Below are 16,169 nucleotides of genomic sequence, written 5' to 3' on the forward strand. Positions count from 1 at the left end.
GGGGCTACTGTTATTAAGACTGGAATCACTACTAATTCCACAGTGAAAAGACTCCAGAGGTTTTGGCAAATAAACAAATAAATTGAGAGCAGCGTCTCAGTCAGACATTTGGATATTCCTTTCCCACAGCAACGGCAAGAAAAGAAGCGCGATTTCTCTCTTTTTCCTCCTCCTCTTCAATCTCTGGAGGTTTCAGGGCGAGACGTTGAAAGAGCACAACAACAGCGGCTCCAAACCCCTAGCGCTGATGGAAACACTAAACAGAGAAGAAAGAGACTCACTAGCTCTACTTTTTTTTTTTACGAGACGCTACTTGAGGTGTATTCATTCGGCTCACGTAGGTGAGGTCTGGGCTGATGGGCAGAAAGACAGCACACGCTATTTACATTTCAAACCCGGCTAGATTCCTGCTCCCCCTAATTGATTGCAGCAGAGGTGGGCCACGAATCAGGCTGATATTTATTACCAGCTTTAATTAAAGAGAAAGCCTCTGAATCTGCTCTGGGTGAATAATGGACGTTGACGCTGTTTCCCTGCATTTGCAGGAATATGAGAACAGGTTGTCCACCTCTGCTTGAAGGAAGAGTGCGACCGAATAAGTATTTTTGGCATGGTGGAGTCAGTCATTTTATCCATCTTATTTTTCACATTTGAGCATTGTAACTTAAAGATGCAGTAGGAGATCTGGGAAAATGCTAACTTTAGCCTGATAGCATTGAACATGCAAGCCCCTCCCCGAAAACAAACTTCCAATCCAAAAGCCACCTGCTGAAGTCATGAAAACACACTAAATAGACAGCCCATAGGCAAAATCATTCATGATGTTTACTATAAATACGCACAGCATGGATTTATATGAGAAAATGTTTATTTATATTTAGATATAAATATGTATATGACTTAAATGTCTGTGTGATTGTACAGTTTTGTTTCTGTATAAGTGTATCACATAAATATACACTCACCAGCCACTTTATTAGGTACACTTTACTAGTACCGGGTTGGACCCACTTTTGCTTTCAGAACTGCCTCAACAAAGTACTGGAAATATTCCTCAGAGAATGTGCTCCGTATTAACATGACAGCATCACGCAGTTGCTGCAGATTTGTCGGTTGATGCTAATCGCCTGTTCTACCACATCCCATCGATGCTTTATTGGATTGAGCTCTGGTGACTGTGAAGGCCATTTGAGTACAGTGAACTCATTGTCATGTTCAAGAAACCAGTCTGAGATGATTGGTGCTTTATGACATGGGGTGTTATACTGCTGCAAGTAGCCATCAGATAGATACACTGTGGTCATAAAGGGGATGGACATGGTCAGTAACAATACTTAGGTAGGCTGTGGCATTGACGCGATGCTCAGTTGGAACTAATGGACCCAAAGTGTGCCAAGAAAATATCCCCCACACCATTACACCACCACCACCAGCCTGAACCGCTGATACAAGAAAGCATGGATCCATGCCTTCATGTTGTTGAGGCCAAATTCTGACCCGACCATCCGAATGTGGCAGCAGAAATGGAGACTCATCAAACTAGGCAACGTTTCTCCAATCTTCTATTGTCCAGTTTTGGTGAGCCTGTGTGAATTGTAGCCTCAGTTTCCTGTTCTTAGCTGACACCCGGTGGCACCCGGTGTGGTTTTCTGCTGCTGTAGCCCATCCGCCTCAAGGTTGGACGTGTTGTGTGTTCAGAGATGCTCTTCTGCAGACCTCGGTTGTAACAAGTGCTTATTTGAGTTACTGTTGCCTTCTATCAGCTGGAACCAGTCCAGCCATTCTCCTCTGATCTCTGGCATCAACAAGGCATTTGCACCCACAGAACTGCCGCTCACTGGATATTTTCACTTTGTTGGACCATTCTCTGTAAACCCTAGATATTTTCCAGTTTCTGAAATACTCAGTTCAGAAATGCCACGTCCAAAATCACTTAAATCCCCTTTCTTTCCCATTCTGATGCTCAATTTAAACCGCAGCAGATTGTCTTGACCATCTCTACATGCCTAAAGGCATTGAGCTGCTGCCATGTGATTGTCTGATTGGAAATTTGCATTAACAAGCAGTTGTACCTAATAAAGTGGCCGATGAGTGTATATAATACACACACTTATATTATGTAAAAACAGTTTTTTATTTTGGATGTGATTGATCATGATTATTCTTTGCCCAGTACTAGTATAAATGCAACAGCTTTTGTAAAAGACAAGAATATAAATGAAGGCTGTATATATCCTAATCACAAACCAAACCAGACACAAGTGAACATAAGCAATTTTAACAGAAATCAATCAGAAACTATGAAAACAAAGACTCAAAATAAGAGTCCTTAAACTGAAACACGATGTCTGTAACAGTAAGATTTCATATTTTAACATTAGGTCCCACTTTATATTAAGTGGCCTTAACTAATATGTACTTTCACAGGAATTAATAGTTTGTTACAATGTATTTATTGTGTAAATACATGTATTTACTGTGTACTTACGCTTGATTAAATACATGTATGTAATTACTTCTGTAATTAACTTTTGTAATTACATTTATAAATACACTGTTGACCATCCCTTACACCTTAACCCACCCTTAAACCTACCCATGCCACCAAACCTGTCCATAACCCAACCTCTACCCCAACTCAAAAGCACCACAAGTGTTCTCAAATACATTATAAACACAGTAAGTACATTGTATTTATTTTTTGATTTAAGTACATAGTAGTTAAGGACACTTAATATAAAGTGGGACCTAACATTACTAAGCCATGCCTAAAATGAACTATTAATGAATTATACGTTTAAATCAGTTATAGTACTTCATGATACTACTATTCCAAACTTAAAGACCTTTCATAAACATAATTATGTCTAGAACATTTTACGGTGTTGTAGCAAGCAAAACCTGTCGATGTGCAAAAAAAGGTTTGTCGCATGCATGATAACAGCATGATTGGCTTGTTTGGGTAGCCTATCGTAATGTTCAGCCCGAACATTTTGATTGGACAAAGATTTATTTTTTTTGTCCTACGGCTTACTTGGAATATAAGAATACTTAGAAATGCATCATTGAATTTAATCAGAATTCAGAATGTGAAGAAACTTTCAACCAGCACAGCAAAAGTGTTTCTGAAGGCCATCACCTACTGCTCAATTTTAATTTTTGTTAATTTTTATCAATACAACAGCCTGTTATGTTGCAAACGTAATATTTTATTACTTGATTTAGATTATTACTTCTCATTTTCTAATGCATATCCACAAAAACACATATTTGTAGAACAATTAGTTAACTACTATTTACTAAGCCTAGCCATTTATGCAACACAGTGCAAAACAAAGTGAAGTAAATTCATTTGTGACCACATTTAAATGTCAAAAACGTGGCCAAGTTACACTAAAAATACACCATAAAGGTGTTTCTATTTATCAGGAGTTTATTCCACACGATCCACCTAGCTAATGCAAGTAACATCTTGATAGAGATAAGTGCGGATGACAGGTGGATAAATATCGTTTAATTCGGTCATAAAAATCAATGGCTATCTTCAGCAACGGTGCGCGTGTGTTCAGTCAGCTATAACCTTCTGTTAGCGGGGCACATCGATCCGCAATCTCTGAATAGGGAAATTGATTAAGGTGGCTTTGGTAACGAACATTTCATCAGATTGCAGTTGCAATCCAAAGTCATGAAGGGTCAATGGTGCACAATGGCATTTCCAAACCTTGCGACAAAGAACATGCATTAACGATCCTTGTAAATTATGAGGGCATCCGTCAAGTCACAATCAGCAGTTTAACTAATGCTGTGCCTTGAATCTTGATGAGCCATGCTGTCCCCTGTTTACTACCAAGTGTCTTATTTCTTGGCATGAAATGGAAGTTAAGATTGTCCTTTTTTCCCACATTGTTACCACGACTGGGGTGGAGTGACAGGAGACAACAGTAGGTAAGATCCAATATGCAATTTATTCAATGTCAGGCAAGAAATGGTCAAATCAGGTGCAAACGGGTATGTTTAGGCAGTCCAGAATCGTCGTCAATCTAACAGGCAATAGGTCTAAAGGCAGGCGGCTAAACAGGATAACAAGGAATGCAAAGCTAGGATCTAAACACAGAGAAACAAGACGGGGAGAAACGCTTCGTAATGTCACACTGGGAAAACAAGACTCGGCCCAACTGGTAGCGTGAGAGAGTGGCTTATGAATGGGATCAAGGTCCAGCTGGTGATGCAATCAGGATAGATGAATGCACAGGCGTGCGTGTTTGGGAGCAGTGCATGCATGAAAATGTAGTCCTGGGAAATGCGGAAATGTAGTCATGAGAGTTCGTGTGAGAACCAGCGATCCTCTGGGAAGCGATCGCTGGTGTGTGACACACATCATAATTGGACTATATGAACAAGCAAGTGAGTTTCAGCCACTGATAAAACTTCCGGTGAAAGGTTTATGCGACTATTTTCAATTTCATAAGGTTCCTTTTACATCAATAATGTAATTGAATTAAAATATAGCCTATTAATTGGTGAAGTTTGTTCCTCCACCAAAGCCACAGGCTTGGTTTGGGTCTTGTGGAGCTGCGCATGGATAGATTTGCTCTTCAGTGTTTGGACTTTCAGTAGAGAAGATTAAACCACACTGAACTGAACTAAACTAAATGTGGGGAAAAAAGGACAATCTTAACTTCCATTTCATGCCAAGAAATAAGACACTTGGTAGTAAACAGGGGACAGCATGGCTTATCAAGATTCAAGGCACAGCATTAGTTAAACTAAACTAAACTAAACTAAACTTCAGCTCTGAACACTGGACTGACAGCTTACATTTAAGAAATAGGAAGTTAACTATTACGCTAGAAGGTGACGTAGTGGTGCAGTAGGCAGTGCTGTTGCCTCACAGCAAGAAGGTTGCTGGTTCAAGCCTCAACTGGGTCAGTTGGCGTTTCTGTGTGGAGTTTGCAAGTTCTCCCTGCGTTTGCGTGGGTTTCCTCCGGGTGCTCTGGTTTACGCCACAGTCCAAACACATACGTACAGGTAAACTAGGTAGGCTAAACTGTCCGTAGTGTATGACTGTGAATGAATGTGTATGGATGTTTCCCAGAAGGGAAGGGCATCCGCTGTTTAAAACATGTGCTAGATAAGTTGGCGGTTCATTCAGCTGTGGCGACCCCGGATTAATAAAGGGACTAAGCCGAAAAGAAAATAAATGAATGAATGAAGTTCGCTAGAGAAATAAAGATGAATTGAATTGAATTAAATAGTCTTCATTAAGTTAAGCATAAAACGAGATAAAAGTCCATGAATGCAAGTGCCATCAGGAGCAGCAGACGAGTGCTGAAACTCTATTGAAAATACTGTGGTAGAATGAATATCCATATTTTAAAGACATGGTACAGAAAAATGGAATTGCAATGTGGTGCTTCTTGTTTAGTCTGACACTCAAAGTATGCTGTATCTATGTCAGGCAGTGAAGATCATTGATTTTAAAGAAAGTAGATCTTAAACGTGAAAGGTCTTTCAAATGGCTTGTTCAAAATGAAAAGCTCCCATGCATGCAGCCTTTTGAAAGGTGCGAGGCATATTTTGGGAACCAATTTGATCATTGGAGGAAACACTCTATTAGCCCCGCCTTAAAGGACAGATAGCCCCGCCCTAAAGACATTACCTGTAACTAGAAGCCTTTTCAAGGGGAAGGGAAGGCTATTGCATTCGATTAAAGATTATGAGGGCAAAATTAATTTTTACAGGTAATAAAGTGCATTGTTTTTAACTAGCAATAGACTATAAAAATGGACAGCACGGTGTCTCAGTGGTTAGCACTGTCAGTGCTAGTTTGCATGTTCTCCCTGTGTTTGTGTGGGGTTACCCCAACAGTCCAAACACATGCGCAATGCCGTATATGGTGAATTGGTGAACTAAAATAGGTCGTAGTGTATGAGTATGTGAGAATGAGAGTGTTTGGGTGTTTCCCAGTGCTGGGTTGTAGCTGAAAGTGCATCCGTTGCGTAAAACATATGCTGGAATAGTTGGCAGTTCATTCCACTGTGGCAGCCCTGATTAATAAAGGGACTAAGCTGAGTGATATTCCAGAAAAAAATACAGTGATTCTAACCATTGATCAAAAGCATAGAAACTACAATTGTGGTTAAAATGTAAAGATGTACAGAAGAAATTCGAAAGAATTGGATCCCAGAATCCAAATCGGATCATGATGTTGTTAGATTTTGTTCATTGCTCTGTGCTCTTACCTCTTCCAGTTTGATTGTGATCATAGTGAAGGCTCGAAACACACACTCTGTGGCACCGGTGATGGTGATGATTCTCTCCGGGCATGAGCCTTCAGAGATGTTGATACGTGCACTGCTCTGTATAGATGGGAAACAATAAAATAATGTCAATAAATAGATGGTAAATAACAAGGAGAGTAAACAACATCAACATCATCTCATTTGTAAGTTGTGTATTAAACACAAAAACTGTCAAAATACACAGTGTCTGGGAAAAGTGTGTTTCCTTTTAACCCTTGAGTGTTGTTGGGGATGTTTTCATCCACTCTGAAACCTGGTTTATACTTCTGCGTCAAGTGACCGGCGTAACCCACGGCGCATACAACGCCAGTAGCTGTGCATTTACTCCCCATTCACAAGGGGCTTCAGCGTTAGCGCTTGACTGAAGGCGTGTCTGAAGTTGGGGCTGAAGCACCAGCCAATGAAATTCAGTCAGCAATAGGCCACTGTCTGAGCTGGTGTGTTTGCATACAGCGATCTGATTGGCTGACGCTTCCGTCGGCACTTAAAGTTCAGCTAGTCCCAACTTCTGCAGCGAGCAACGCTTCTGAAGCGGCGCCGACGGATCCACGATGCAGTTCGGCAACACCTGACGTCACCCATTCAAAGTGAATGGGAAGCGTTGACGCAGACGCCCCGTGTGAATGGGGCGTCATACTTCTGCACGCTGTCTCTGTTGGTCTGCATTAACACTTCCGAAACACTAGTTGGCAGTGAGGTGTAAATGTTCCTCTGTGTTGAGTTTTTTCGCTGCTGTTTTGCTTTTCCTGAACACTTCCTGGATGTACAAGTGGCTCAAAATCGCTAATTTTTAGGCAGGAACCGGCGGACGTGCAAGAACTTTAACTATGAGGTAAACACAAAACAAAACTTTCCATCCGGAGCTCCTTCATGGGACTCCACACTTGTAAACAATCGCTCCATCAGGCTCGCGGCTCTCGGTCCCGCCCAGACTCGTCACCGCTACCAAGCCGACCAATCACAGAGCTTGCGCTACTCGTCGTTGCGACGTGTAGTTACATTTTTTGAGAGGTGCACGTCAGCGACGCCGACGGCCACGGCGAAGGGCTATGCGTCAGCGTCGTAGCATACGCGTGCGTTTGACGCAGAAGTATAAATTAGCCTTGAGGCTTAATTTGGCCACAACTTTCTCTATATTCAGCAAGTGGAATTCTTTTTGGTGACTAAACATATTTTGACAGATATTTTGGGAAAATGCTTGGACATTTTTCAAAAATACAACAATATACGCTGAGCAAATACTTTGGTTATGTTGGTGCTGTTTTTGCCCCATTGACTTCCATTATAATCACATTTTTTGATTGCAAAGCCATGGCACCATATAGTCAGGCATTCTTAATTGTTGTTCTTTTGTTCTCAATTGTTCTTTTTTCTTGTTGGGAATAGGTACAGTTTGTCATTTTAATTGTTGATCATCAACTGCAGTGCAAAAAAAAAAAAAAAACGGTGTTTCTAGCAGGGGCCCACAAGGTGTCTAAATTCTCTCCACTTCTGTTGCCACCCCAATATGGTTTTGCTGTTGATATTATTAATTTAGGGTGCTTTCACACCTGTGAATCGATTCATTTGTTCTGAAACAGGGATTGAAATTGTTACATTGTTGCTCTTTGCTCTTGGTGCAGTTCGCTTTTACACAGCAAAGTTTCTAAACGGACCAAAATAGCTAAAACAAGTCATAAGTGAGTAAGCACACCTAACATTAGTCAAAGTTTCATGGTTTATTTTGCAGTCCCGCTCACCTGGCATGCGTCATTATTGAAGTTATGACGATGAGCAATAAGACAATATAAGCGATGTGAAGAAAATAATCGATTTCTTTGAGTCACGTTGACTTCTGACCAGCACGTTAGTGAAGCTGCGACCTTGCATTGTGTTTTATTTTGACCTCAAACATAAAATATGTAAGAGGTGTGTGTGTGTGTGTGTGTGTGTTTTTAAAGAGAGCTTTTCAAATGATGCACTTTGGGGAAAAAAGGTAGTGTGTGGATTTTGTGCATTTTTGAGAGCATAATAAAAGACTAAAAGGCATGTTCTCGTTGCGTCAGGTAGGATGCCAGCTGTACTTGAACCGCCAACTATTATTGTACACTGCAAGTTGGCAAAAACAGCGTAATCCATAATTAGGGCGCACCAGGCACAGCGATACGAAATTTAGTTTTAGTTACGCCTGTGAAAAAGTGAATATACCACGACACACACCTATCCAGACAGCATTCAATTTCTCCGAGGACTCTCAGGAAAATAGTAGAAAACAGAAACACTGTCATGTTGGATTGGGATGCGGTTCAAATCAAAGTACAGTATGTTTGTGAAACACAAATTTACCTGTCCTCCTAAGAGAAACTAGTTTGCTTGCATATGCCTTATTTTAGGTGTGTGTGTGTGTGTACTGTGTGTGCTCAGTCCAAATGTCTCCAGTAGAGATCTGGACTGGACTGCGTGATTCACGCTCCTGCCGAGCTCAGACTGTCAGCTTCACTTCACACTGATTTCTCTATCAATCATGCACAAATGCATCCACATGCAACTGAGTTCGTCAGCCCTGTCTCGGTGCTTTAATTTAGGTATTTTCTAGGTATTTATATCATTGTTAAATTATGTAATAATAAGCGAAGTTTATTTATAAACTAATTTCGAGAGGATCACATGCTTATACTGTATGCATTATCCAATTTATGATTCTCCAATCAGATGGTTCTTAAGCCACTATAAAAGTTCCATATAACAGCCATCTTCCTTTTGAAGAATCCCCCCTCCCACCCATACTCCTCCTCCTTTCCTAGTGAGGCTCATTGGTTAGCACTGTTGCCTCACAGCAAGAATGTCACTGGTTCTAGTCCTTAGTCCTCAGTTTTCATATTTTTCATATGGTTCATATATGACACATGTACAAGTTATAGTTCAAATGAAAGCTCTTGCCGGTGCTCATACGGTTCTAGCATTCTTTTTACTGAATTATATTTACATATCAAACAGTTGATGAATGAATCGCGGTGTTTCCATGGCGCAGAAATGAAAACAAAACATTTATGATCACTTAGCAGCCCCAGATAGCACAGACAGCTGTCATCTCTTACCTTATGCTGTGCGCTTCAGGGCCAACCTCCTCTGTTTTTGAGGTGATGTGTGTAAGTAATCCTTTTATATGTCTGACGTGGTCCAAACATTGAATTATGTTTGATCAAATAAAAGAATAGTGAAATATGAAAACAATGATCGGTCCCTGTGGCTAGTACAGCACCTCTCATCAGCTGGAAGACAATAACTTTTGCATAGACTATGGTAGAGACATTTTTCTTTTTTCTTATGATTACAAACATGTGCAGGGACCACCAAAATTAATTACAGCACGCTAGACCACACAAAACCTAAAAGGTACACTTACAAATTTGAGTTTATAAAAAAAAAATACAAAAAGCGCCTCTTTTTTAGGTGTTCATTATAACACAGACAACATATACAGTTATTTTAAACACTTTCAATAGTGTTTTATGAAAATTCAAAGGGTTTTCTTTAAAACGATACCAAATTTTTGAATTTACACCTATGCATGTGGACTTGGGAAGCTTTTAAGTTTGGGTAGGCAAGATCCAGCCGGAAATCCTAAAATAACAGAGTTTAACTGGTTAGTCTTGACTAGTGCTGTGGAATAACTTTTATCTTTGGAGCACTGTACCAATATGGCGGCGGTATTGACGCATGCTCAGGGTCTGTTTGCGATATCTAGTGTATATATCTATGACTGATAGCAATGCACATTGTTAGCAAAAAGCTTTCTGTGAGCCTCACAGTTTCTCATAACTATGCTTTTGTTGTATGAAAAAGAGTGAACATTCTTCAAAACATCTAGATTTTTTTTTATCTAATGGAACTGGAGTGACACCCTGTCAACAGTTTTATTTTTTAACAAGAACTCTTCCTTTGAACTCCTTCTGCTAATAATAGCAGCGAACAGCAGTAAAAAACATCCACTGGCAGTTTCTTTTGTGACATCAATCAGGCCCAGGATTGACCCCTGCAGTGTCCCGACTAATGCAATAGAAAATACCTCAAGTGCAGGCTTGTGCTGACACCCACCACCCCTCCGAACCGCTAATTAGCTTGAAAGAAAGCGCAATCTTTTGACATTTCATGTCGTTAAGGAGCAAAAGCCATTAGATGAGGGTGCAGGCGAGCTAGATAAACAATGGTGATGTGTGCTTCCTTTAGCTCAAGAAGAGCTGACCATCAGTGCATTTATTATTATTTCTTTTCCTGGAAGTTCACCCACGCCGCTGGTTTTTCTAACCTACTTCAACCTCTATCCTGAAGCTATTGTTATTAGCGGCTACCTTGAAAATACCAACGCATTCATACCGAACTAATGAATGTGTGTTCGCAGGGTGAGCGTCATGCGCCCTTGAGATGAAAGCCTTCATTTAAATATTCATGTCTTCTGCAGTCTTCCAGCTTTAATGTGGCGGACGTCAACAGTTCTGTGGGAGCTGAGGGCATTTCTGCATGTTTCTAAAGCACATTTATGTGTAGGATTCCACTTGAAAGGGGTGTAATGTCAGTTTTGCTTGCTTGGGTGGCTGAGAAAGACAAAGTAGCATGTAGCTAGCTTACCTCCTCTCGTATCCTTTTCACCGTCTCTCCTTTCTGCAGAAAGAGAACAGAGAAGATCATAAAGCACTCATTGCCTATGTCTCGTGTTTGTTTTGTGTGATACGTCATTTTCCCGAAGTGACTGCCGTTCACAATGGCTTACAGCGGAGGGTGATGTGAGTCTGACTAGTTGAACAGATAGCTCAAATTAATATCAATTCTGCTCCGCTACACAGCAATATGGCATCTGCATGGATAGGCCTCGGGGGAACAGGTTTTCCAATCGAAGGCCCTGCAATTGGACTGACTAGGGAATCAATAGTCCATGAATCACTTAGATAGGCTGAGATAGTGTGTCAGATATAGAGGCTAGCGTGTGCAGCGTAGTCATGACTGCAGATCCAACAACCTGCTTTAGCACGCTTGACTGGCGTTTCATTGTCTTTCAATGGGCTAACAGGATGAGTGGATGTGTCATAACAGAGGTGAAGTGGGGATTCGTTTATCACAAAAATTGACATTTCGGATGAGACGTTTTACTGGACCACTGCCTCATCAATCTAGCCTTAATGCCAATAAACATTTCACGACAAAAAGTTGTTTAAAACTGTGAACTGTGCTGCATGTAGCAGTTTTTGTTGACTAACCTGTAGAAAACAGTGCTGAACCATTCTATAAACATGCTAACACATGTTAGCCATGTTAAAATAGGTTCACAATATATCTGTCTGTCTATCCATCCATCCATCCATCCATCCATCCAAATCAAATATGAATTTATCTATACATCCATTCATCCATCTATCCATCCATCTAGATTAAATCTGAGTCTATCCATCCATCCATCCATCCATCCATCCATCCATCCATCCATCCATCCATCCATCTAAATCAAATCTGAATCTATCTATCCATTTATCCATCCATCCATCCATCTATCTAGATTGAATTTGAGTATATCCATCCATCCATCTAGATTGAATCTGAGACTATTCATCCATCCATCCATATTCCGTCCGTCCGTCCGTCCACTCACCCATCCATCCATCCATCCATCCATCCATCCATCCATCCATCTAGATTAAATCTGAGTCTATGCATCCATCCATTCATCCATCTAATTTGAATCTGAATCCATCAATCCATGCATCCATCCATCCATCTAGATTAAATCTGAGTCTATTCACCCATCCATCCATCCATCTAGATTAAATCTGAGTCTATCCATCCATAAATCCATCCATCCATCCATCCATCCATCCAATTAAATTGAATCTGAATATATCTATCCATCCATCCAGATTGAATCTAAGATTATCCATCAATCCATGCATCCATCCATCCATCCATCCATCCATCCATCCATCCATCCATCCATCCATCCATCCATCCATCCATTTACGTTAAATCAGAATCCATCCATCCATCCATCTATCTAGATTAAATCTAAGTTTATCCATCCATAAATCCATCCATCCTCCAATTAAATTGAATCTGAATATATATATCCATCTATTCAGATTGAATCTAAGACTATCCATCCATCCATCCATCCATGCATCCATCCATCCATCCATTTACATTGAATCAGAATCTATCCATCCATCCATCTTTCTAAATTGAATGAGTCTATCTATCCATCCGTCCGTATGTCTATCTATCTATCTATCTGTATGTATTGATTTATTTGATTATTTATATATCCAATTAACTAATTAATATCTAACAGTGAACTAAATAACTAAAACTGGAACTAAAATTAATCAATTATTAAAAAATGAAAAAACAAAAAGGAAAATACAAAAATAACATTTCAAAATAAAACTCAAACTTAGTTTACAATAATTTTGAACATTTTCATCAACTAAAACCCATTCCTAAATAAATTCAGATTGATTTAAACTACAACCAGTAAACAAACGGCAGAGAAATCAGTTTGTGTGGAAACCATTCATAAAAAAACATACATTTTAATTCACCGCAACAAATCACACGGAAATGTTTTACGAACAGAGAGCTAGCTTGAACAAAGTAATTGGTTCTGCTCTTGTTCCATGAATACCTCTCTGTACTTCCACCACTGAAAGCCTCATTTTCTATTCATGTCAAATTAAACATCGCCCACTGTCTCTAAGCTCTTATACCGCTTATAATTTACAATTCACCTTCATTTCTTTCTCCTGTAGATGCGTTACGAATAGTAATCGACTCTATATTGCCCTCCCCCACCAATATCTCCGACGGAAATTTGTGATGGAGAAACAGCGCAGTCCTTTAGTCCAGGATTGTGTTTAATCTGTGTCCAGGAAACCAAGCCTTTGGTGTATTGATTTCTCAGTGGGGAGATATTCACCATAGGCCTTCATTCTTGTGCTCTGATTCAGAGAATAGAGTGAACATGAAGACAACCGAGGACGTGACAGTCATCGTTTAACTGATCGTGACTTGAACATGACTAAGCATGATCGTTTTTCAGCAATTCCCAATGAGAGAACTAATGCTCTGTTTACATATCCCTCCTCCTTCTATAAAGGTCTCCATAATCGTTTTAAAGCTTTTGTTTTATATGCTGCATCTCCATAAAAAGTGACAGATTCAGTAGAAAAGCTGCAAGGAGAATAAGTTTTGCTCACACTTGTTGCAGCAAGGCTCAATAAAACCCTTACAAAAAGAAGAGTCCGGCTAAACTCGATCTTGCTTTGCCTGGATTAATCTGAAGATGCCACTTTGAGGACACTGTTACATACTTTGTTAATAGTTCAGTTCTTCTAGTGCTATACAAAAGAGTGAACTGGGTTTTTCCGAAGACCCTTGTGGAGCGGTCTGTATTCTTCCGTCTGGCTCTTGTCCTGCGGCCAAACCCTGGCAAAGGCCCAGAGACCTATTAGCAGGCCAGTTCTGAAGAGAGCTTTGTGTCACAAGAGATTTATTTGGAGCCAAGGAAATGCCAACAACTGTGTGTATTTGAGCATGTATGCCTTTTGTCGCTCCGGGACTTAGAGTTAGCCGAAGAAGGCCAAAAAAAAACCCTCATCTCATCAGTAGCTGACACATTGTTTACTAATCATTGTGACATCTACATCGGGCCTCTCCCAGAGATTGTGCCATGTTTAGACAATTGCACCCGCTCTAGGGATAAACAAGAGCAAACTGTAGAATTTAGCAGCGCAATACATCCAGATCATTAATACATATGATTCACGACTCGTCGCATTTAACAAGCCATTTGCCAGAAACATTGAATCTTGATGCATTCGGTAAGCTTTTGGATTGTGACCTCGAGGTTTGTGAGAACGATGGCGAGAACAATCCAATACAGAAGAAAAGAAAAAACAAACCCAATAGTGACAAAAATCTCAAGACACAGCCACCAAATTTAATAAGTCAACAGTGGGGACAACTGGAACAAAGATATTCGCTCACCTTGCCTATGATGCTGCCGACCTCCTGTGAAAAGAGAAACAAAACAAATGTCAGCTTATTGATTGCTGCGTTCACTCGCCGCTCATCCGTCTGTGGGTTTGGAGTGCTGGGGATCACATTGGTTCAGGACCCTACAGGCTCTGCAGAAGCACTGTGTACCTTTTAAATGGCCCATCTCGGGTCTGTAGTCCACACAAAATGCTGTTTATAAATAATTTGATTTATGTTACCAAAAAGTGAGATGCTCCCCAACAAAACTTGGTTCTATCTGCTGGGAACTGAGTGGATTGTGAAAGTTATCACTATAAAGAAGTCGGACAGAATGTTTTTAATTACATTCCTTTCACTGAATATTAAAAGGCAAACTTTCTTCTTTAGAGTAGCATTTAGAGTTCAACATATTTCAGTAACACTTTTTTTTTTATGGTAAATTTGAGTATTAGTCGACTGTCTGCTTAAAATCTGCTGATACTGCTACTTCAACAGACATTTAACTGACTATAAGAAGCTTTGCAAGTACATGTCAACTTACACTAACCCTAACCTAACAGTCTACTTATAATCTAATGAAAATGAGTTGGCATGTAGATGCAATGTCACTTAAATTGATCAAACGGATCATCATGATAAAGTGTGACCCATATTTATATTATTTTCATTGGTCTGGTTACACTCCAGTAATCTAAAAGTGACTTGACTTAAGCCTGATTTATACTTCTGCGTCAGGTGACCGGCGTAACCCACGGCGCATGCAACGCACGTGGCTGTGCATTTATACTTCTGCGCGCTGTCTCTGTCGGTCTGCATTAACACTTCCGAAACACTAGTTGGCAGTGAGGTGTAAATGTTCCTCTGTGTCGAGTTTCTTCGCTACTTTTTTGCTTTTCCTGAACACTTCTGGGATGTACAAGTGGCTCAAACTCGCTCATTTTGAGGCAGGAACCGGCGGACGTGCAACAACTTTAACTATGAGGTAAACACAAAACAAAACTTTCCATCCGGAGCTCCTTCACGGGACTCCACACTTGTAAACAATCGCTCGCGCCATTCGCGCGGCTCTCGGTCCCGTCCAGACTCGTCAGCGCTACCAAGCCGACCAATCACAGAGCTTACGCTACGCGTCGTTGCGACGTGTAGTTACATTTTTTGAGAGGTGCACGTCAGTGACGGCGATGGCCACGGCGAAGGGCTATGCATCAGCGCCGTAGCATACGCCAGTGTTTGACGCAGAAGTATAAATCAGCCTTAAGTATTGCAGTTTGTACCTATTTTACATTTTGTTGATTTGTTGGCAAATATATTTAAATACATTAATTTAACCCAGGGGTCACCAAACTCAAACCCTAATCAAACACAAGTAATCAACATATAGCAAAATAAGCTCAACCCTGTTAGACTATGTGCCACTGCGCAAAGCGGATTTTTCCGTCCTTTAAATAGCAAAAGTGCATTCTGACACGACCTTAATGCGTTTGCACCCTGCACTTTGCACCTGGATCGTCAAAATAGAGCCCAAAGTTTTAAATGAGGTCTATGTTTATCCTTATCGAAACATCAAATCCCAATCTGTTGATGGAGAACTTAGGTAAATTGGTGCATAAACCAAATGTATCGGTTTATTAAAGCTTCATAATGCCTTCATTGGTTTTTCATGACTGTTTTTAATGACTCATTCGTTTACAGTGATATGCAAATGAGAATATCAAAAGCGTTCTAGGCATGTGGGAGGAAATCATTGGCAGCTGGCTGGCAGTTAAACCAACATGTTGACAACACTGTAATGGCCCGGCGATGAAATCCACAACCATTTGTTTACTAAGAACTCAAGTGAATTCGAGTAGAAGTTGAAGCAACCAA

At 40.4% G+C, this 16,169-nt stretch overlaps 1 protein-coding gene across 10 annotated transcripts in view; it reads right to left on the reverse strand.

The window, feature by feature from the left end:
* pcbp4 (poly(rC) binding protein 4) overlaps window positions 1-16,169 on the reverse strand; it is a 206,485-nt gene that overhangs the window by 76,255 nt on the left and 114,061 nt on the right. For all 10 annotated transcript variants that reach the window (XM_087302553.1, XM_087302558.1, XM_087302552.1 and 7 more), the window contains exons 3-5: window positions 14,313-14,336; window positions 10,911-10,943; window positions 6,243-6,359 (exon numbers count right to left, since the gene is read on the reverse strand). In XM_087302553.1, the coding sequence (XP_087158679.1) occupies window positions 6,243-6,359; window positions 10,911-10,943; window positions 14,313-14,336 (174 nt within the window). The remainder of the gene's footprint in view (window positions 1-6,242; window positions 6,360-10,910; window positions 10,944-14,312; window positions 14,337-16,169) is intronic.

This window comes from Danio rerio, chromosome 22 (genome assembly GCF_052040795.2).
Source record: "Danio rerio strain M-AB ecotype USA chromosome 22, GRCz13ab, whole genome shotgun sequence".
Taxonomy (NCBI): Eukaryota; Metazoa; Chordata; class Actinopteri; order Cypriniformes; family Danionidae; genus Danio; species Danio rerio.